The sequence below is a fragment of the Rhinolophus sinicus genome, linkage group LG10, assembly GCF_036562045.2.
Source record: "Rhinolophus sinicus isolate RSC01 linkage group LG10, ASM3656204v1, whole genome shotgun sequence".
Lineage (NCBI taxonomy): Eukaryota > Metazoa > Chordata > Mammalia > Chiroptera > Rhinolophidae > Rhinolophus > Rhinolophus sinicus.
Window position 1 is genome coordinate 80,784,030 of NC_133759.1, and position 23,575 is coordinate 80,807,604.

A 23,575-nucleotide genomic window follows, 5' to 3' on the forward strand; every position below is an offset into this window, starting at 1 on the left:
GACTGAAACAAAATTTCTCTGACCACAAGGTGTCAATAAAAACATAACTAGGGGGGGCATCGCTTCTCAGCCTTTTGGCTCAGATCAAGTGTAGTAAAAACATAACTAGGAGGGATGTAAAGTAAAGCATAGGGAATTTAGTCAATAATACGGTAATAACTATGCATAGTGCCAGGTGGGTACTAGTCAGGGGGATCACTTTTTAAATTACATAAATGTCTAACCACTATGTTGTATACCTGAAATTAATATTAAATAATATTGAACATCAATTGTAATTGAAAAAATTTAAAAGCAGGGGGAAGGTGAAGAGGAATAAGAGGCTCAAATTTCCAGGTATAAAGCAAATAAGTCATTGGCATGCAATGTACAGCATAGGGAACATAGTCAATAATATTGTGATAGCACAGTACAATGTCAGATGGTTACTGGATCACTTCTTTAGGTATATAAATGTTGAAAACTATGATGTACACCTGAAACTAATATTGCATATAAGCTCTATTTTAATAAAAATCTTTAAAAAAACATAACTAGAAACTTTCCATCATATTTGGAAATTACAAAATACACCTAATTATAAATCATGAATCAAAAAAGTCATAACTGAAATTTAAAAATAGTTTGAATTTGAACAATATTTAAAATACCACATATCAAAACTTTTAGAAGCCATTAAAACAACAGTTAGAAGGAAACTCCTAAAATGAAAAATACAGTCATTTAAATTGCAACTTTATGGATATGATAAACACATTAGACACTATTGAAGAATCAATTAATTGGAAAACAAAGTGGAGGAAATTGTCCAGAAAGAAGCATAAGAAATGGAGAGAAAAATATATGCAGTAACAGTTAGGAGATGTTAGAAACAGATGGTCTGATTCAATCCTCATAAAAGTATAAGGAGAGGAGAATAGAGAATATAGGGGAGAACTGATGAACCAGGTAATAATATAATGAACCAAGAAATTTCCATAATTGAAGTCTGAAGTAGCACACTGAGAGCCAAACAGGATAATTTAAAATAATTCACACTTGGAAATATAATAGTAAAACTTGCTAATAATTAAATGCATCTAAAAAAAAACCTTAAAAAGGTCAAGGGAAAACTGATCGCCTACAGAAGGAATAACTCTTAGACTGGCAATAGATTTTTCACCAATAACAACCGATACCAGCAGGACAACTAAATATACTATGATTCAAGCGGGAGGGCAAAATAATGACAGTATCAGGAAAAACTAAGAAAGTTTACCACCTCCAGACATTTGCCGAAAGAATAACTAGAGGAAATTAAGCCCCAGAAGGAAAAAGTAGGTAAAGAAATCAGTAAACAATGATAAACATGAAGAGCATGAAATGTAAAATACTAGCATCATGATAATAATGACTAATTTATGAAGTTGCTTAAAAACAAGGTAGAAATAAAATATTAGCTCTCCATGGAGAATGGAGACTAAAACAAATTAAATTAGAGCATTCTTAGAGTTCTTGTATTTTTTGAGGGGAGGTAGAAAACTTTACACGTTTAGCAGCCTATTCAAGCATGTTAAAACTTAGAGGTAATCAATGAAAGGAATGGCAGAAATTAATCCAAATATGTAGATAGTAAAAGGGAGTAGATTAAATTCACCCAATAAAAACAAAGATATTTAATTGTATCAATAAAACAAAATCTAGCTCTATGCTGTGTAAGAAAAAGGTATATCCAAAATGTAATGGGAGAAAGATTGAAAGAAATGGGATGGAAAAAAGATATACCAAGGAAATACTAACAGAAAGAAATCTGGTAGATCCAGTAATATCAGAAAAAAACAGACTTCAAGGCAAAAATAACTTATTAGGGATAAAAATGATCTTAAGTTAATAATATAAGGTACAATTCACCAGGAAGTGGTAAGAATCCTGAATCTATATACATTTAACAAACTTAGCTCAAAATAAAGCAAACATTAAGCAAATACAGGAAGAAACAGAAATATATAATCATAGGAAGAGATCTTATTACAAGTGTCTCAGAAAAGAAAGTGAGGCTGGCCACAAATTAGTAAGAAAATAGGAGACAAAAACAACTTATATATAAAATTGAATTCACATATATAAATATACAAAGCAAAAAAATTATATGTGTCCATGTATCCAACAAATAAAAAACTCATTCTTTAGAACTGATCACAGGACATTTACAAACTAACCACCCAAAAAGGGAAGTCTCAACAAATACTGAAGAATCATTACCATACAGACTATATACTCTTTGCTCACAATGCAAAATATATACATAAAAATATGCATACATGGAAGAATCACTATATTTGGGAAACTAAAAGCACATTACTAAATAATTCATGGATTAAAAAAAAACTATGATATAAATTATAGAATATTTAACTAAAATGGTATTACAGGGAAAACCTGAAGTCTTACATTTATTTTCAAATACAAAATGACTGAGTATTAATGTTATGCATTCAACTTGAAAGTTAGAAAAAGAACAAAAGAATGAACCCAAAGCGAGTGTATAAATGAAAACAGTAGTTAACAGCAGGAATAAGTTCAATCAGAAATCAAAGGGAAAAAAAGGATTAACAAAATGAAAAGACTAATAGAAGATATATCTCTAGCAAAACTGGCCAAGTATAAAAGGAGATAAGCACAGAAAAATAATATTGGGAATGAGAAGGGAGACATTTTCATCTGCAGTACAGATGAAAATGAAATATCCTAATACTTTAAATAACTTTGTCAATAAATTTGAAAAATGAAATGAAATAAACAACTTTACAGATGAAAAATGATCAAAATTGACTCAATAAGAGATAGAAAACCTAGAGTCTTATAATATTAATAAAATTAAATGAGAAAAAAATTTTAAACTTTCCCCCTCCCACCAAAAAATGTATCAAGCTCAGATGGTTTTACAGGTGAGTTTCATCTAGCCTTCAAAGAACTGACAATCCCATCTTATGCAAAATGTTCCAGACATTAGAAAGAAAAGGAAAGTATTCCAAATCGTATAAATCGCTGTAACTCTTATACAAAATCATAGAAGAATATTATTATTTTTAAATCACATGGCCAATATAATTTATAATCACAAATATAAAACTTCTGTTAAAAATTAGCAAGCTAAATCCAACACAATATTAGAGATAATAATATATCACAGCCAAGTAGAACATTAGACACTCTTCTAATGCATTTCACCACATCAACATATTAACAGAGCCAAAATCATATAATCATCTCTACAGATACAAAAGATTATCAATACAATCTAATACCAATTCATGATTGTTTTTTAAAAAATCATAGCAAACTAAGAATAGAAGAAAATGCTTTTAGTCTATTAAAAAAACCTAAAATAAATATATTTAATGGTAAAATATGAGAATCATTCCCTTTAGAGACAGGAATAGGATACGAATGTCTACTACTATTATCTCAATAAACTGTACTAAAGGTGCTAAAATTGCAATAAAAAAAGGACAAGTGAAAGATTGAAAGAAATAAAGTTGTTATTTTTAGACCTACCGTTTACAAAGAACACCCAAGGAAAAAAAAAAAGATAAACTATTAGAAGTAATAAGACTTCAGCACATTTGTTAGATACAAAATCATACACCCAGCAACAGCAAATTAGAAAATGAAAACTAGAAAATGATCCTATTTGCAATAACAAATAGTGTAAGGTGCTTAAAGATAACAAAAGAGATTCAATACCTATCTGGAAAAAAATATGACGCTTTATTGAAAGATTTTTAAAAATCTAACTGGAAAGATATGCCATGTTCATGGGTGGGAACACAATTTTGTAAATATGTTAATTCTCACAAATTAACCTATACATTTATTGCAACATAATTGAAATATTCAGAGTTTTTGTAGACCCTGACAAAGTGTGCTTAAAGTCTATATGGAAGATTAAAGGGCCAAATATATACAAGGCAACTTTAAAGAAGAATAAGAAGGATTTACTTGATATCAAAACTTATAAAGCCATAGTAATGAAATAATATGAGATTGGTGCAAGGATGAAAAAATGATACCAACGGATCAGAATACAAACCCATATAAATCAGGGAACTCGGTATATGGTAGAGGGACTATTATAATTCACTGGGGGAAAGATAGACTACTCACCACACGGTGCCAGAAAAACTAGTTAGCTACATGGTAAAAAACTAAAATTAACTCTATATATCAGAGCATAGAAAAGTAAATTTTAGAGTAAAAATTTCAATGTCAAAACTTTATGTCTTAAAAGATAATACCTTTATAATCTCAAGGTAAGGAAATTTCTTGAAATATAAAGAGAACTATAAACAAAAAGATTGATAATTTTGACTTTATAAAAATACTTTAAAACATCTATAACAAAAGGCTGCTACATAAGCAATGTTATATGACCAACTACATACCTGAAGGTATTTGCTATGCATATAACTGACAAATGTATCCAGGCTATATGTAATATATATATGAAAAAATATATATATAATATGTAAGAATCCCTATTACATATAATATATATAAATACCGCCAAGCAATAAACAAAAAACTCAATAGAAAAATGGACAAAAGATATGCAGAAGTAATTTTAAATAGTGGCAGCCCTGATGCCACAAAGACATACAAAAAATATACTCAAAAGAAAAGAAGGAAAGGAAGGAAAGAAAGCAGTGAAGAAGGGAAGAAGAAAATTTCTGGGCAGCACATACAGTATGATTCCAATTATGGGGGTGGGGGGAGTACTTAACCTCTATAGTAGTCAGGGAAGAATGAATTAAAAACAAGAATAAGATACCATCATTTCACACTCATCGAACTGGCAAAAACTAAATAATACATACATATTTATCATGTATGTATTATTAAATAAAACACATACTAGTAAAATAATACACACATACTATGAAGACAGTAAATATGGTAAACTACAAAAAATAGATGTAATACACTCAAAATTCAGAATAGTGTATTTTCTTCTCGGGGAGAAGGAAATAGAATTAGAAATTATTCTTTAAAAAACCTGAAGCAAATATAGCAAATTTTAGTTTATTAAATGTGGATAGTGAGTACAAGATTTTCTAAATTCTTTGTTTGAAATTTTCATATTTTGAAATAATATGAAGACAACATTTATATACTCTTGCTATAAAATAGGCTTTACTAAGTATGTCATAAAAAACAGAAACCATGAAATAAAGATGAATGATTTTGTCTAAATAAACATTTTTAACTTCCATATAGAAAGCGCCATATAGAAGGCTGAAAGAAAAATTATAAACTTGGAAAAAATATTTGCGATACTAAAGGTTAATCCCTAAAATATAATGAGCTCTATTATTTTCACCAGTGCCCTGGGGCATAAACCGTTCTACAAACTAATCCAATCAGCTCAAAGTTCTTCTGAAGGAATAGTTTCTGAGTCCCTGTTTGATGTCTGTTCTGACCCCAGGAGGGCTCCTCCCAACTGTCTGACTCCCTGGTTCCCTCCTGCAAATGAACTGCCTGACAGTCTGGGCTGTGTCTTTGTTAAATCCATCCATCTCTTCCTAGTTGCCTTTTACCCACAACCTCCGCAGTTCTTGAGAGTGTGGTTTGAACTTTGGCACATTCTTGCACATGAAGTCAGTTCCAGCAGGAACAGATTAGGAGCGATTTTATTGCCTTGCTTCTACCCCAGGCAAATTCTCTGAGCGAAGATTCTGGAGCTGGGAGGGGAGACAATGAGAAGCTTCTCTCTGAGTGACATGTCAACTCTAGGAATTGAATGCTCAGTGGGTTGGGTGACAGCAGCCTGAGGTCCTCTCAGCTTGCCTCTCCTAGCATGCAACCCCTGCCTCGTGAGCCAGAGCGAGGGTGATTAGGGCCCCAGTACTTGCAGTGCTCCATACCCAAGGTACAGCCTCCATTCCACGAGTGGGAGGTGGGCAGAAGGAGAGAGCCCCCACTCTGAATGTACTAGCCATAACTCAGTTTCAGCAACAGGAAGCTCAAGGCAGGATGAGAAATGCTCAAGTTCTGCTCCCCGCAGAAGAAAGCCCTCCAACTGAGAGGTGGGGTACAGGGAGTCCTGTGTTCTGTGCTGCAACAGTTTGGAGTGGAGTCACTACCTCACTGAGCTGGGAGTGGGGAGGAAGGGAGCTCTCTGGTTAAATAACACAGGTTCTCACCTAGATGGACCTAGACGGTATTGTGCTAAGTGAAATAAGTCAGACAGAGAAAGACAAATACCACGTGATATCACTTTTATGTGGAATCTAAAAAAACGTAACAAATGAATAAACAGAACAAAAACAAACTCAGAAAAAAAGAACAAATTGATGGTTGCCAGATGGGAAGGAGGTTGGGGAGATGGGTGAAAAAGGTGAACGGATTAAGAAGTACAAATTGCCAGTTCAGTCACAGGTGATGTGAAGTACAGCATAGGGAATACAGTCAAGAAAATTGTAATAACTATGTATGGTGTCAGGGGGTACTAGACTTATCAAGGTGATCACTTCATAAGTTTTATAAATGTCTGATTACTATGCTGTATACCTGAAACTAATATAATATTGTTTGTCAACTGTAATTGAAAAAATAAAAATAAAAAAATAAAATTGTGATTAAAAAATATCACATAGAAAAGAAATATTCTATATTTTACAGAAATATTCCTCAATCTTTTCTACAACTGGGTAAGTATTTCATGGAATAAATTACACAGCTCATTCAATTGGATTCCTACTTATGGACGTTCGGGCTGGTTTCTATCTTTTGCTATTACAAATAGTGCTATAATGAATAACCTTGAACATGCATACGTCTTTTTGTATTTTTACTAATGTATTTTAGAGGTATACTATTTCAAAGGGTAAATATACATGCAATTTTGCTAGATATTGATAAATTTCTTTCTATAAGGGTTGTACTATTTTATAGTTCCTCCAGCAATGTATAAGAGCCTATTTCTCCACAGGTTTACCAATAGAATATGCTATCAACTTTTGGACTTCTGCCAATCTGACAGGTGACAAACAGTACCTTAGTGTAGTTTTAATTGGTCTTTCTCTTCTTATGAGTGAGGTTGAGCATTTTTTCATATGGTTAAGGCATTTACCTTTCTTTTAGTGTGTGAACCATGTGTGTCTGGCTCATTTTTCTACAGGGCTGTTAGTGTGTTTATTCTCTATTTTTTAGGTGCTCTTTATATACATTAGGAATATTAATCCTATGTCTGTAATATAATTTGCGAACATCTTTTCTAGTTTATTTATCAAGACCATTTAGACTAAATTCTCAGCTTGGAGATTTTCAAGCCACAAAAGGAAATATTATTTCCAGCCAAAATGCACACTAGGGCTGGACTGGGTGAAAAAGTTTCTAGGGAATTTCTCTCCCTTCCATTCAAAGCCAAATTGCCTTAATATCTCCTTTTGAGTGGAAGCTTTTCATTTTTCTAATTCTCCCTTTTGTAAGCTGTAGGCTTTGTCTCCTGTTCCCCAACTTACAAACCTGTGGAAACCAAAAATTCTCGGCCACCATGGAATGGCAAATGTCCCAGGATGGTGTCATGCAGGGCGGCCTGCTGGGCCTCTGATCCCGCTCCCCACATAAGAATGCAGGATATGGTGAGGCCAAAAAGGAACATCCACGGACCCATAGATAGGGGAGTCATACCACTGTATTCTCTCTGGTGGCCGTGGGAGACACACGCAGTAGTAGCCACACGATCCGCAGTCTGCCATTCACTTCTCTCTCTGCCAACCAACCATCCAATCAACGCAGCCCTGCAGTTACATCAGTAGCCAATTGGCTAACCAGTTACAGCTGATGGCCAACCAATCACAGTTGATGGTCATTCACTACCCGAGCCAGCACCTCCCCATGCGAAGCCAAGAGCCTGGAAACTGCTCTCTGGGACTCTGTCCCCACAGATGGCTATAAGTTTCAGTGTTCCATTCTCTCTTAGGATTTGTGCTTTCCATTATATTTGTCTTTTGGGACATCTCTCTCTTTCTTGCAGAGCCACCACATATAGAATGTGATGTTTTTAATTTTCCCTTTAGTTAGGTAAAGCAGTGGCCCTACAGTTTGTCAACTGAATTGGGCATTTAAGGAAATGTTTAAATATTTAATCCTGCATCTTCAGGTATTCTGAACCAAGAATGCTTCTTGGGAAATGTAAACCACCATTTATTAGACACTGAAGTCTCCCAGCTCTATTTTGTTTCGTTACTTATATTTATAATTAAAATTTAAACAATATGTACTCATTGGAAGAAAATAAAAATCAACCAAACTAGAAGAGAAAAATAAAAAGCTTCCCTGTTCTCAGTGGCTTCACTCCTCCCACTGATTTTTGGTGATTTCAGCTTTTGTGTTAGGCCATTTAGTTTGGACCATGAAATGCGTCTCTAAGTAGCCCCATGAAACTTACCCTCTACCAGGTGCTGTGGGCAACACAGACTTGGGTACCAGTTTCCATTCTCAAGAAGCTTTCAATCTGGGGGAGGGGGAGGACAGAAGGAAGAACTGGCATTCACAGAGAATTAGATGTGTGTTAAAGAGTCAGTTTAGGAGTCCAGACAGCAAAAGCTAATGAAGTTGAAAAGAAAGAACTTTGTAGGCTGGAGTTATGCATGAAAGAAATGAAGAAGGTAGTCAACAGCAGCAAAAAACCTGAAGGCAACCTCAGCGAGGATGTGGAGGAGGCAGGAGCACATTGCAGAGATAGATTAAAAAAAAAAAAAAAAAAAAAAGCCAAAGGGACAAGTTCATTAAGCAAAGTGGTGCCTCCCTCCCCAAAATGAAGTCTTGGTTCTGTAGGAGTCAGGGTGACGGGTTAGACTTAGACCTCATTTTCCATTTGTCATTCATCGTCATTTGCAAAAAGAAATCAAACTTTGAATGCAGCTTTAAGAGGTATACGATTATGCAGCCAAACTTGGTTAATACACTAATCAATTTGTCAGACACGAAATGGTTTGAGCATCTCCTCTGTCACTGGAGGAGTATGAAAATTTAGCTCCTGGAGTCATGAGGTCAGAACTAGTACTAGGAGTCACGTTTGAACTTTTATTCAGATGCTGGCATCTCCAAAGTCTGACCTCATCCCAATTTCTGACCTTCTATTTTCTGGGCCTTCAGCTGGGAAAGGGGGGTGGGAATAGCTACACACTCATTTCCATGGCCTTCGATTTTAAAGGGTCAAGGAGCAGTATCTGAATCACCCACTATTATATCATTAATAATAAAGGCAGGACTCTATACTCAGCCTCCATAGGCTATCAGGAAAAACATTTCCTTTCCTAGGCATCAGTTTATTCTTTTGTTTCTTCATTCAGTAATTATTTTCTAGCACTCAATGCTAGGTCCTATGCTATATACTAGGGAGACAGCAAGATTAAAATAGAAAAACAATCCTATCCTCCTCCTACTGTCTAATAGGGATTATAAACAGGTAATCAAACAAATATATACTTGCAAATTGAGATGAGTGCCATGAAGCAGCAAGGGGAATTTAAAAGAGCCAAGAGAGAGATTTTGGAAATTTTATTAATATGAATATGTTCAGTTAACAGAACAATGACTAACACTGGTTTTTAAAAAACAAAGACATTTAATTCTCTCTCACAATAAAGGTCTGGAAGTAGTCAGTACTGAGCCTGAACTATATCATTAAGGACTTAGTCTCCTTCCGACTTTCCTCTATTACGGTCTCAGCATGTTGGCTTTTTGTCCTTTGTTTTTTACCTCGCTGATCTAAGGTAACTGCTATAGCTCCAATACAACTGCAGTCAAGGCAGAAGAGGTAGGCAAGGTCTCCTTAACTATTTTTTTATAAGAGAGCAAAATCCTTCCCAGAAGCCTTCCCAGCAAACACCTCTTCATGTCTCACTGGTCAGAACTGGGTCACACGCCCACCTCTAAATCAATCTGTGTCCATGAAGAATGGGATTACGCGCTTGCTTTAGACTACTGGTGGCTCATTGCCTAGCACTGGGAGAGGGAATCCCTCCCTGAACATGTTGCTGCTCTCACAGTATCAAGGTTCCTTAAAATAGATTTTTTAAAAAAAGAAATAGTTGTTTAGTAGACAACAATAGTGGAAATAAAAATCCACAGGATTCATTCGCCAATGAAATAGGGAGAAAGAAGACTCAAATATCACTCAAAAGTTTCACGCTTGGGTAACTACGACAATCATATTGCCAAGAATAGATAAAAAGAGAATGTGGGAGGAAAAAGCTAGTTTGTGAGAGAGACAAAAGTGAATTCCACTTTCTTCTCCTTAAGTTTGAGGTGCAATTAGACAGAAAAGTCTGACAGAAATGGAGGATGGGAGCTGGGAGACAGGCCAGACTTCAACCCTCACACTGGAGTCACCCACAATGAGGTAAGATTTGCAACCACAGTAATAGGTAGGACCCCTGGCAGAGCAAATGAAGAGAGAAAGAGAACAAGGCCAGGAAAATCTTGATGAATGGCTATAATTAGGAATTAGTAAGATGATGATGGCACCATAAAAGGAAAGGGAGTGGGAGGGGTTGGTTATTACTGATCTACTAGAACCAAGGGGCTACAATCACATGGCAGCCAAGAAGTAAAGGTTCCAAACGGAAGTAGTGGTTGACATTGTTGACTGTTACAGAGATGTCAATGATTCTAAAATACTCTGGAAAGATGTCAGGGATGGTAGAAACATAATGCTCATGTGCACTGATTTGGATCTCTTTTTATTTCTATCTATTCTTCCAAGAAGTCTGGAAGGGAAGGGAAATACAGGTTGGCAGGTTAGAGGCGATGGACAAGTTGGTGGTGGGACAGGGGTCCGCAGATAGGTCATTGAGACCATTTGAGAGATAATAGGAAGGAGCCTAGAGAGAGGCAAGAGAGTGAGGAGCCCTGATGGTAAAGGAACAAACAGGAAGATATGCAGAGGCTGAAGGTCACAATAAGGATAAAACCCATGTTCAATAGAAGAGATAAAAATGTGAAGAGTTTAATGAAGGTGTTCAGAGAACATGAGATGTTGGAAAAAATCGGAAGTGAGTTTCAAGATGTCTCATGGATGACAGAAGATAAATGTCAGTGGAGTTGAGAATGTTGGTCACCAGTGAGCTCACAGAAGCCATCAGGAAAGACAGAGGAGAGAAGATACAGATGAGCTGAAATGCACTGAGGATGGCAGGAAAGAAATCTGGAAATTGGAGGCCCATAGATGAAGATGGGACACCAGCCAAAGGGTTAAAAATGAACTGGTAAAACTTCAGTGGGAAGAGTATAACTGAGGAAATTAGAGAGCCAACAAAGCATGGGGTGAGTGGGTGCGGGGTCAAGAGTCGGGGAGACATTCATTTTACAAAGAGATTTACGTAACCCAAATCTGCTAAGGAGTTTCCAAGGAGGCTGCCACGGAGAGAGCGGGTGAAACACAATCCTATCCCAGGGACCCTTCATCACAGAGCATAATCGCACAATGACTGATGCCACATGTACCTTTTACATCAGGCACAGGTCACCATACCCTGCAACCTGTGGATACTTCACACAAAAGTACTGTACCCAATGAGCACTTACTAGCTCATGTAAGTGCTTATTATTATTACCTTATTATAGCATAATAATTCATACATATGCAGATGAGAATGGGAGTTATTAAAGATGGATATAGGATACCAAAAGTGACTGAAGCGAGGGCATGAGAACAGCAAAAGCCAGTGCCCCCTGGGGCAAGCATGCCAATTTCTTGGTAATCTAACTCCTGATAGTTAAAAGGTACAGGTTACATGTAGGGAAATAAGAGACAAACAAAAGGAGGCAGCCAGTTTGTGAGAAGTAAAACCAAAACCATATGACAGAAGGCGGCATGGCCTCTGAAATTCTCAAGGCCTTCCTGGGACTTCCTATACAAAGAAACACAAACAACCGGTCCAGGACTCCACAGACTCCTGGTAGATCATACTGTAGACAGACACACATAGTGCTATCATGAGATAGAATCAAGTCATAGGAAGGCCACTGAAAAATAACAGACTTGAAAAACAAAGGAGGTTGGGGCGGCCAGTTAGCTCAGTTGGTTAGAGCATGGTGCTCTTAGCAACAAGGTTGTTGGTTCAATCCCCACATGGGCATCTGTGAGCTGCGCCCTCCACAACCAGATTGAAACAACTACTTGACTTGGAGCTGATGGGTCCTGGAAAAACACACTTAAAATAAATAAAAGTTAAAAAAAAAAAAAAGAAAGGAGGTTTAAAAACAAAGAAGAAAGAAACCATATAAAGATGAAGCTGCCAAAAACATCAGACTCCTATGTCCCTATCTCCGCATATCTTCTTATGCAAGAGTTTGACCTGCCTTATACATGGGCAAAAAAACAGCAGAAAATTAGTGTCTGTGACCCATAAATAAGTGTGAATAGTATTTAAATAAGGCCATGTAACATTCAGTGGTCACATCAATTACATTTATGTTAACTCTTCTTGATCTTCACATTTAACACAAGGGAAAAGATCTCTTCTTCATCCATAAAAATGTGTGTGGAGGCCTTATTAAGCAATTAAGACAGGTAAGCAAATAAACACCCTTATGAAGCAGCACTATTAGCACTAAGAGATATGCTATGTGGTAGAATGTAAGCCCCTTAACAGAAAATGAGGAAGTAAAGGTTTATACTGTAAAAACAAAGGAAATAAGAATTGCCTTATACTGAAAACTCAGTAAAAAGGACATATGATGAGCTTGATAATGTTACACCCCTTATCTCTGGCAGGTGCTTTATAAGCATTTTCACAAGACTTATTATGTTATTTATCATTATACTTGGGTATATTGTATTATTTCATATTCACTTAACCTTATGAAATGCAGAGGACACCTATGACTGTTCCTAGTTAACAAATGCAAAAGGTGAGGCTTAGAAAGGTAAAATCACTTGCCAATGGGCCAACAGCCAGGAAATTGTAGAGACTGGACTTGAACCTAGATTTTCCAACTCTAGGAACAGTGGTCTGCCTAGTCCTCCCAAATACTCAAACATCTGGACTTAATGAGGACTTGCTCTTGCCCATCAGCAGAAAACTAGAAGGAATGACCTTTAATTAACATCCCTCCAACCCTGGGACTCCATGATTCCTTGAATACCCTCTTGACAAAGAGCAAGCTCATCTAATCACCATGTGAGTATACACACACACGTGGTGTGTGTGTGTGTGCACACATGTATGGTATGTGTATGTACATACGCTTGTGTGGTGTGTGTGTACACACACGTGTGGTATGTGTGCATACGTGTGGGGGGTGCACATGCACTGTGGGGTGTGTACGTACACATATGTGGTGTGCGCACATGCACATGTGGTTGTGTGCATGCACACATGTGGTGTATGTATGTGTGCATGGGTGGTGTATGTGTACACACACCTATGGGGTGTGTGTGTACATGCACCTGTGTGGGATGTGTACATGTACATGTGGTGTGTGTGTGTGTGTGTGCATGAACATGTGTGGTGCGTGTGTACATGTACATGTATGGTGTGTGTGCATACCTGTATGCTGAGGGAAGGGAAGGAGCTGCAGAACCAATACATCAAGAGGAAACAATGAATATCAGACTAGAGCACAGAAATCTGCCTCTCTGCAGAGAAACATTCTGACCTTGCATCAAGTTCCTCTTTGCATAAAACATTGACATTTTCATGATGTTCAAAAAGCCTGCTGTTGGCTTCTAAAAGCTCTGGCGCCATACCATGTTGTCACTGTAAGTGCCCTCCGGTGAGCCATCAAAAGCCTGGTTAGAACATTTTGAATACAGCAGTATGCTTGCCACCAAAAAAATAAATTCAATATTTTATATTTATCTCTATTTAAATTTTAGTGATGCTGCATAAATGTTAACATGGTTTTACACTAATACAATCACAGAAAAGTCTTAACACCACATATTTGCATAGCCCCCAGATGAGTTATGGCCTGCTAAGCAGGACCAATGCATACTTCTCAAGTCACTTAGTTAGTCCCCTTAACTAAGAAGTGACATCAAGATGTTACAGTTTCCCCAAAAAACTGTGTTTCCAAAAGTAACGGCAAGGCACAAGTACAGAATACTTGGGGTTATGGCAAAGATTTCCAAAACGGGTCTGGGAAGAGAGGTTAATAATGTTGAATTTAGTTCTTTCATGGCTTGAGAAACAAAGAGTGAGCCTCGGTATGTTCTCAAAGCCTTAATGAGGCTAAGACCCAGGACTTCAGAGCTGAGACCACAGCCACCAATGACAAACGCAGATTCTCCACCTTTCTGGTGGATGCACAAGCAGAGATTTCCCTGGGCTTCCTGGGAGCCTGTCTGGATCTGGGAGGTGAGATAAAGGGAGGTGGAGTGACTTGGAGGCCACAGCCTTGACTGTCAACTACACAACCACAGGACTACCAGGGCTTCCAGATCAAGGCAGGGTAGAGATAGGGAAACAAAAGCCTGCCGTGTTCTCAGCCGCTCCTCATGGGACAATTCTTCTAGCCTTCCCAGCTCTGCCCCTCAATTGACTAAGAAAAGATGCTGAAGTTTTTCAGGATGAAAAGACAAAAGATTGAGTTTCAAATTAAATAAAGATAAGCATGGATGAAAGGCAAAGGAAAGCTTTTCAAAACAAAGCCTCCAGGGGGTAGCCAGATGGCTTATTTGGTTAGAGCACAAGCTCTTAACAACAAAGGTTGCCGGTTCAATTCCCGCATGGGATTGAACCCCCTGCAGCTAAGATTGAAAACAGAGACTGGATTTGGAACTGAGCTGCGCCCTCCACAACTAGACTGAAGGACAACGACTTGGAGCTGATGGGTCCTGGAGAAACACACTGTTCCCCAATATTCCCCAATTGAAAACAAAAGCTTCCAATGGTAAAGCTGTTCAGAATAGTCTTTCTCCTACAACATCATGATCCTTACATCCAAGCAGGACAACCCTAATAGTCACCACCCTGATAGCCACCATCCCTGCCCTTGCAGCAAGAATTTGAATATTGGCTCCTGTTTTAGAAGCACAAATGGTCCCAGGAACAGGAAGGAATTATAGCTCCAATGGACCAATTGCAACTTGAAGACATCCTCACTTTTTTAGTATAATGATGTGGTGCCCACATACCTTGATTCATCCACTTTGCGGCGATGCTGTCTCCCCACTTCTCTTGCCTGATCAGTCTTCTAGCACAAGCCAGACGAATTGAAATTTAAACTCCCAACCCAGAGAGTCCGATACCCTGACTGCATATTGATTGGTTCCAGACAACTAAAGGAAAGACATATTCCCCCCCCAAAAAGGCCCTCCTTTGTTGGGTCCCTCATTTATCCATCACCACATGTATGTAGCTTTACTTCCAAAAGGATCAACTCTTAGAGTTCATCCCCTTTCCTCTCAAATTCATGGATTTTATTAGCTTTGAATAAAACACAGAATGTGATCTAAAATATATCATTAAATGTCCATACATGGAAGATGAGGGGAAACAGACTCATAAATGGTGACAACATAGGTGAAAATTCCTATCAACTTGGAATAAGAGCAGAATCAAACTCTTACCCTGGTTTCATTGAGATGACCGTGAAATGTGGATAGGGATGTGCACGAGTTCAAGTGTAACCTATATCCAGGCCACTCAGGCCAAGAGTACAGCTAGAATTCACCTGAAGGGCCCAAGCGATCCCGGCCAATGGGATGTCTGTCCTGCTGCTCACCTGGAAAAGGCGGCCCCCAGCACAAACGCAGCGTACTCCTTTACCAGGGGCTCTGTGCTGTTCAGCCCGTTGATCACCACTTGAAGGCCACCGAAGGAAAGCAGGTCCTGTGCATTGTCCATCTGCAACAAAGGCACAGCTTAGCACAGCACAGCCATCAAGGTAAGAGGAGCTCTTCTCACAGCCTTGCTTTTGGGGACTATTCAAAACCAAACTAAAAAAAAATCAAATAAAAAGCAATGGTTGCCTTTCTGACTAACGAGGAAAGGATTTGAAGAAAACAAGCTAAATTGTTTAATAATCTTAAATTTGAGACTCTTAATTCATCTAACACGGTTTATGAGCACCTACATGGGAACTGGCAGAAATGGCACCTATCTATTGCTCATGCCAAACATGTCCTGGAAAGTTCTAATACCATGAGTCACAAGGCTTATGCCTAATGGACAAGCTGTTAACACAAAGATCTGGCATCATCAGCACCACTAAATGGCGCCATGCTTCCTGCTGCTGTCTAGCCCCAATGGGGGCAATGGAGGCAGCAGACTTTTTTTTTTTTTAAACAATAGCTGATTTTTAATGAGAAGTCAGGGACTATAAGAGGAAACCTGTTGCAGGGGGAGAGGAGCCTAGAAGAGTGATCGGAGAGAAATAACAATAGTACGATCCTCTTCCCTCTTCCTCACTTCATGCAGTCTAAGGCTGACTGAATCTGAGGACATTCTGAGAATATCTGCACAAGTCTTTCTCTCAAAGGCTTTGGTCTCCACCTGTGTTACTGGTTAGTGGCTACTATCGGGCAGTGCAGGACACGGCCGTCAGGCCATGCAGTTCTATCAGATAGCACGGGTCGAGGCTATCATTCAAGGTCCAAAGCCCCCAGGTCAGATGATCTCTCTCTCTTTTATTCTATAAAAGAGATCTCATTCCCCAAGCGTCATTAGTACCCTAGAACAAGAAGGCGCAACTTCCTTTGAAGGATCACTGGATCTTGTTTTCCTCATGCAGTAGCGACAGGTCTCCCGTGAAAATATCTTTGTTGCTACAAAGGCTGCCTCCGGCCCACATGCTGATCCCACTCGACAAGTTATCAGAAAACGCCAGGAAGGTAGAGCCCAACAACAACATGACTACCACCCACTTTTCCTCCCGATGCCAGAGCCCTTTCCTACCTGACAGTGTCCTAGCGAACTGGAAAAGGGCTCTAACAGAGAACGCAAGTTTGAAGCACTGTATTTGACTCTGCCTATGTTTTGGGGTGGGCCTACCACTTAGAAGATCATTCTGATACATTCTGATATCATCTCCCCAACAGCAGGGGTTTTGTCTGTCTGTCCACTATGTAGGTTAGTGACTAGAACAGTGTTCAGCACACAGTTAGGTGCTCAATAAATAATCATTAAACCAAGCAATGAATTTGATCAGAAAAAAATGTTATTGAAATGAACTCCACTGTGAGCAAAAAGGCAATCTGGAGTACCTGTGCCAACAAAATGGATGGGTCCCTTGTACCACAGACCTGAAGAGATGGCCAAGCCAGGGTCGTGAAGTAAGTACGGAGCATACTCTGCCATAAAGGCCCCAAGCCAGGGCTGGAATGTTTCTGCCCTAATCTGTCCTTATGAAGAGGAATGATTACTGGGCTACAGCACAGCTAACTAGGGAGACTTAGAGCTGGGTGCTGTGTGACATAAGCCTCCCTTCCTCACATGCCCTGATTTTAAAATCTAAGAATTCATTGCCTCTCCTTCGATCCTCCTTCCTCCGGGTTTTCTGGATACAAAACCATGGCTCAGAGTCCTGTCGTTCCAAGCCTGGGATGGCTACTTATCACAGCTTGTCTGGGTTCCTAGCAGAGCAGCTGCCACTCTGACAGCCCCAAAGCAACACAGCCCAGAGTCACCACGGTTCTGTTCTAGATTCAGTTTCTCTTTATTACTACAAATAATTCAGAGTGTTATAAATGCTGGCATTTATATAAGCACTTCAGCCTTCTCAACATGTTTCCTCATTTGCTATTTCACTAGAGATGAGGAAGAAAGAAGTCATTCTACCTACTGCACACCCAGAAGATCAAGCTCCAAAATCTGGGTCCGGGGCCAGAACTTTTCCCAGGCTGCCTTCAGGATGGGGTGAGAGAGGCAAGGAGCTCAAGGGAGAGGGAGGGAGCACATAAGGAAGGGGGCAGTAGGGAGTTGTGTCCACACTCAGGAGGAAGAAAGAGAATCAGAGCACTGATGAGACAATGAGAAAACAGGAAACAGAGAAAGGGAGAAATGATGGTAAACGACTGAGTCATGTGAGGAAGGCAAACACTGCCCCAGGTGGATGGGCAGAAAGAAGCCTCTCCTCATACATAACACACAAACTGTTTTCCACACACATGGTTTTGTTTTTCACAAATCCTCTTTAATAATGCAAATATGGCTGTAAGAAATCCTTGGGCAGATCCAGTTTGGGTTCTTGAAGCCCAGGGCTCTCAGAACCGCCAACCAGTGAGTCTAGAACAGGAGTGAACTGGTGAAGTTCCTGGCAAGAAAAGTCCTATCTTCCTCAAAGCTAGCACTACATCACCCCAATTACCCATTGCAACTGGACCTCGTGGCCAAGCTGTGTCTTCTTTAATCCCCCTGTGAAATCACAACTTAACACTATTGCATGGAAACCTGACATACCAGCCCAAACCAAGAACGTTGTATTTCCAATCAAAAGGCTAATGACCCAAAACATTTATGACTCTTCTGCCAACAGAGCCAGTCTGGCCTATACCAGGGGACTGGTTACTAGGCTGACCTTAGGCTGAGTTTGCTGATGTCCAAGAAACCGTTTACCCCAACCAATGACCTATGAAAGCTGAACAGGATGTCACTCTAGAGAGCAAACTTGCAGGGAAAAAGGAATTTGTTGGGGCCCAGCAAGCTTCCTGTGTACTCACTCCCCTCTAGGTATGATAAGCTCTCAAGTCATTTTAGCCTTTTATGCTACAGCTAAAGGAAGAACCTACAGAAACCTGGTACCTAAAGATCTATTCAAGTATGTTAAGATGAGAAAAAATAAAAGCTGTCAACATCAGAGCGGGACTGAGCAAATAACCCCTAGGATCCTTAATCCTTTAAATATCTGTAACAGAAAAGCTATTGGAATTTTTGTTTTTTACCCTGGAGAGAAAGACTAGAAAGAGGAACAAGAACGCAGGTCCATTTTCTCTAAGAGGATCACAGACCTGCTATTTGAGGCCTGAGAAAGAGTTAAGAGCAGAGAGAGAGATGAAGCGGCTGCCCCATAATTCCTGCAGATACAGTACACACTCATCCTCTCTCGCCACAAAGGCTGGCAAATCCTAAAGAAAGAACGTCTTTTAGCCTAGCTTTTAGAGAACAAGGACACAGCCGTGTGTAGGAGGAAGGTGAAGATCTATGTCTTGATGAGGGTCTCAAACAAGTCTTTGATTATGATTACACAGCTTTCCTGGCCAGCATCACCTCCAGTCTGGATTACTGCAACAGCCTCCTATCTGGTTGCCCTGCTTCTACCCATGCCCCCAGGGTCTGGTCTAATTCTCAACACAGCAGCCAGAGGCAGCCTTTAAAAGTAAGTCAGATCATGTCTTCCTTCTGTTAAACATCCTTGAATAATGGGCAATTTCATTCTTTTCCGTGGCCTACAAGGCACTCCATGATCTTCCTCCCATTATCTGAGTTTCACCTACTTTTCTCCCTCTTTTCTCAGCTCCAACCACACTGACTTCCTTGCAGTTCCTCAAACACACTAGATATGCTCCACCTTAGGGCTAGGGGTACTTGCTGTTTCTCCTGCCTGGGAAGCCCTTCCCTTCCCTGCTATACTTTTCATTTTTCCATAGTATTAATCACCTTCAAACATTATTTATAATTTACTTTTTAGTTATGTTTATTGTCTATCTGCCGCTGCTGGAAGGTCAGCTCAACTTTTGCTCACAGATGTAGCCTAAGTGCCTGGAACAGTGCATGAGCCTTCACAGGCGCCCAATAAATTAATTCATTGAATAAATAAATGGCTTCTCTTGACTTCTTTTCCTTAGATTCACCTATTCTCTTTCAGGCTTCATTCAAACAGTATCGGTATCCTGTGAGAGGCAGAATGTCCAAAAGGTTAAGAGTAGAGTACGGGGTCAGACAGACCTTGTTGCAAATCCTAGCTCTACTGCTAATTGGGTGACCTTGGGAAATCACAAGTGTGAACTTCTTTGCTCAGTTATAAAATGGGACTAATAGAAGCGCCTACTCATGAGGCAGCAATGGAAGCCAGTAAGTTAGTGTGTTCAAAGCACTTGAATATGTGCCTATTATATGATAATGATGAATAAATATTAACTGCTATCATTGTGGCACAAGTCTGATCAGTCATTTCCCTGCTTCACACTCTCCAATGGTTCTTAGGATCGAGGATAAAATCCCACCTCTCTGTCTCCCTAACCGCCCACGTTATCACTGCTACCCCATCACTGTGCTCCAGTCACTCTAATCTTTTCCAGGTCCTTGATGTCTCCAAGCTTTTCTCTGCACATGCTGTTTCCTCTACCTGGAAGGCTCTAATACCAGGGTTGGCAAACTTTTTTAATGGGCCTGATATTAAATATTTTTGGCTTTGTGAACCACATGGTTTCTGTCACAACTATTCAACTCTACCATTGTAGCATGAAAATAGCCAAAAATAATAAAACAATACCTAAACAAACAGGTGTGGCTGTGTCCCAGCAAAGCTTTACCTACAAAAGCAAGCATGCGCCATATTTGTCCCATGGGCCACAGTTTGCGATCCCGTTCTCATCTCCCCTCAGGGCCTGGCAAACCCCTAATCATCACTTCATGCTCAGCCTAAATAGCCCATCCTCAGGGAAGCCTTCCCCAGGGCCCCTGTTATATGATTATTGGGCTAACACAATTTTAAATTATGCCACTATTAAATGGTTAATTTGGTCACTGTTCAATTGTTCGTTATTTAATTACTCCCCCTTCCAGACTATAAGCTACAATGAACAGGGACCACATCTATTTTACCTGTGCTGTATCCTCAGTGTTGAAAAAATAAAGGAGGTAATGCTCCAAATGTAAAAGAGCTTAGCTCTGGCCTCTCAGAATATATCTTACTACAATAGATATTGGCCTAGATTGAAAATACTGTACATCCTGGGAGAAAAGTAAAGATGCTGGTGTATCTTCTTAAGGCTTAAGGACAGGGGCTGTCAGTTAAAAGTCAGACTTCTGGACAAAAAAATACAATACCTGATGGACATAATATTCAAGGTCAAAGAGCGCAGCAACCTTCTCCTCCAGGCTGGCGCTGGAGCTATTGAACTTGTTGATCAGCCGCACCATGATCTGCATGTCAGTCTCAATGACAACATTCAGTTCCTCAAAGTCCTTCTTCAGCTCCTCAATGGGGCGGAAGAGCCGCTTAACCTCGGCCTGCCTCGCCTAAGGAGAGCAGCAAAGAGATGATTAATCAGAGCGATTGGAGACACCTGCCCAGGACTCTCATGGTCTACCATGGATACCCATCCTCAAAGAACTGCTTCTCCAGGACTCAAAGTCCTCTCTTATCTGGACCATCAGAAATCCTGATACCTTCTAAGATGCCTGGAGAAGGGAGCCCTCAGAGTATACCCATATAAGCCCTCTACCCCAAAAACACACTCAAGATTTTCCAAGGTTCTCTTATCACAAGTCCAACTTCCAATGTTCAGGAAGATTGGAAAGTCTTCTTGTTGCAATCGCTGAGGTCAGGGAAAGCAATGCAAGCTCACCTTCCACCCCTAACTTCACATGGGAAGGCTGAAGTATAAGGGGGAATAATCCACACTTTGATTCTCCTTATTCTACAATCATAGACTATCTCGGCTTTGCCCTGCCCAATCCAGCAACATTCTTGGGAAACCCGGATATAGGAAACTATGGTTAAGGAGATGTCAGAGTGGGAACAATTTGCTGATGAAAATTAAGTCACTGTCATTACTGTCAATCTAACTACAGGTGTACAATTTGTTCAACTGTTTGAAGTGGCTAAATTACTGTATGTACTATTCTCAAATCTCAAACAATTTTCTCTCAATCCCTCCCCACCCCATACACATAGATTTTTAAAATGAAGTGATATTTGAGGTGAATAAAAGACTTTAATTAGATATTTTATACCTGTGACACTCCCTGTTTTCTTACCAATTTTAGAGGATAGTGCTTATAAAGAGAGTCTGAAATGTCACAGTGGTTTGCGTCTCTATCTTCCAAGAAAAATTAAAAGGCACGAATATTTATAAAAAGCAGGATGATGAACAGCTGTCAGTTCTAAATTGCTCATCTATTACCTTTGGGTTTTCTCTCCAGTTATAAGCACGCCATAGAACCATCAACCAAAGAAATGAATCAGCCTCTCTTAAAAAAGAGCAAGCTCCTAGCAGAGTAATCACATCTATAGGATGCCATATCCTATTTCTTTGGGCTAAAACTACAGTGAAATGCTCTTCTTACACCCAGATAGAGGACTCCGGCCAGGCAAAGAGGTCTGAGAAAGCTGAGTCACTGCCTAGAGCTTTGGGATGACAGGCAAGTGAGAAGGATAAGAAACTAGTCACCTCTGCCTCACAAAAATTATGTGTGCCTAGCCACCATGAAGGCCTACTTATGAAGGGGGGGGGAAGCTGTTTATTTTGCAATAATTAAAAGCTCACAGGAAATTACAAAAATAGTACAATGGTAACATCTTATATAATAGCACAATATCAAAACCAAAAAAACACAGGTACAATACTGTTAACTAGATCACAGGTCTTACTCAAACGTCAATAGCTTTTACACGTACACATTTGCACGTGTGTGTGTATCATCCATACAACTTTATCCAGTATATAGATTAATGGAACCACCAGAACAATCAAGCTAACAGAACTGTTCCATCACCACCAAACAACTCCACTGTGCTCCTTTGGAGCTGCGCCTCAGCCTCCCACCCTCTCTCTCCCAACCCTATGTCCTGGCAACCACTAATTTGTTCTACATCTCTATAATTCTGTCATTTCGAGACTGTTACATACTGTGTTTCCCTGAAAATAAGACCTAACCAGACAATCAGCCCTAATGAGTCTTTTGGAGCAAAAATTAATATAAGACCCGGTATTATATTATAGTATGTTATATATTATATTGCATTAAAGACCCAGTGTTATATTATAGCAAAATAAGACGAGGTCTTGTATTATATAAGACCGGGTCTTATATTAATTTTTGCTCCAAAAGATGCATTAGAGCTGATTGTCTGGCTAGATCTTATTTTCGGGGAAACACAGTAGATGGAATCACACATTCTGTAACCTTTGAGATTAGCTTTTTTTACAAAACATAATGCACTTGAGATCTATCCAAGCTGCATATATCAATGGTTCATTTGTTTTTAATGCTGAATAGTATTCCATTGTATAAATGAACAGTTTGTTTAACCATTCACTTGTTGAACACTTGAGTTTTTTCCCCAAGTTTTGGCTATTATGAATAAAACTGCATGAACATTTGTATAAAGGTTTTTGTATAAACTTAAGTTCTTACTTCTCTGGGATAAATGTCCAAGAGTGCAATTGCTGAATTGTATGATAAGCATAGTTTGGTTTTATAAGAAACTGCCAAACTGTCTTCCAGAGCACTGTACCATTTTGTATTTTCACCAACAATGTATGAAAGATCCAGTTTCTCCACATCCTCACTATTATTTACTATTATCACCATTTTCATTTTAGGTATTCTAATAGGTGTACAGTGTACCTCATCATGGATTTAACTGTAATTTATAAATGGCTAATCACATTAAACATCTTTTCATGTGCTTA

At 39.2% G+C, this 23,575-nt stretch overlaps 1 protein-coding gene across 4 annotated transcripts in view; it reads right to left on the reverse strand.

Annotated features, from left to right (window-relative positions):
* Positions 1-23,575, reverse strand: part of SIL1 (SIL1 nucleotide exchange factor) — a 183,624-nt gene that overhangs the window by 47,024 nt on the left and 113,025 nt on the right. For 3 of the 4 annotated variants that reach the window (XM_019740406.2, XM_074313592.1, XM_019740405.2), the window contains exons 6-7: positions 20,985-21,176; positions 15,721-15,842 (exon numbers count right to left, since the gene is read on the reverse strand). In XM_019740406.2, the coding sequence (XP_019595965.2) occupies positions 15,721-15,842; positions 20,985-21,176 (314 nt within the window). The remainder of the gene's footprint in view (positions 1-15,720; positions 15,843-20,984; positions 21,177-23,575) is intronic. The other variant, XM_074313593.1, reaches the window with a different exon arrangement.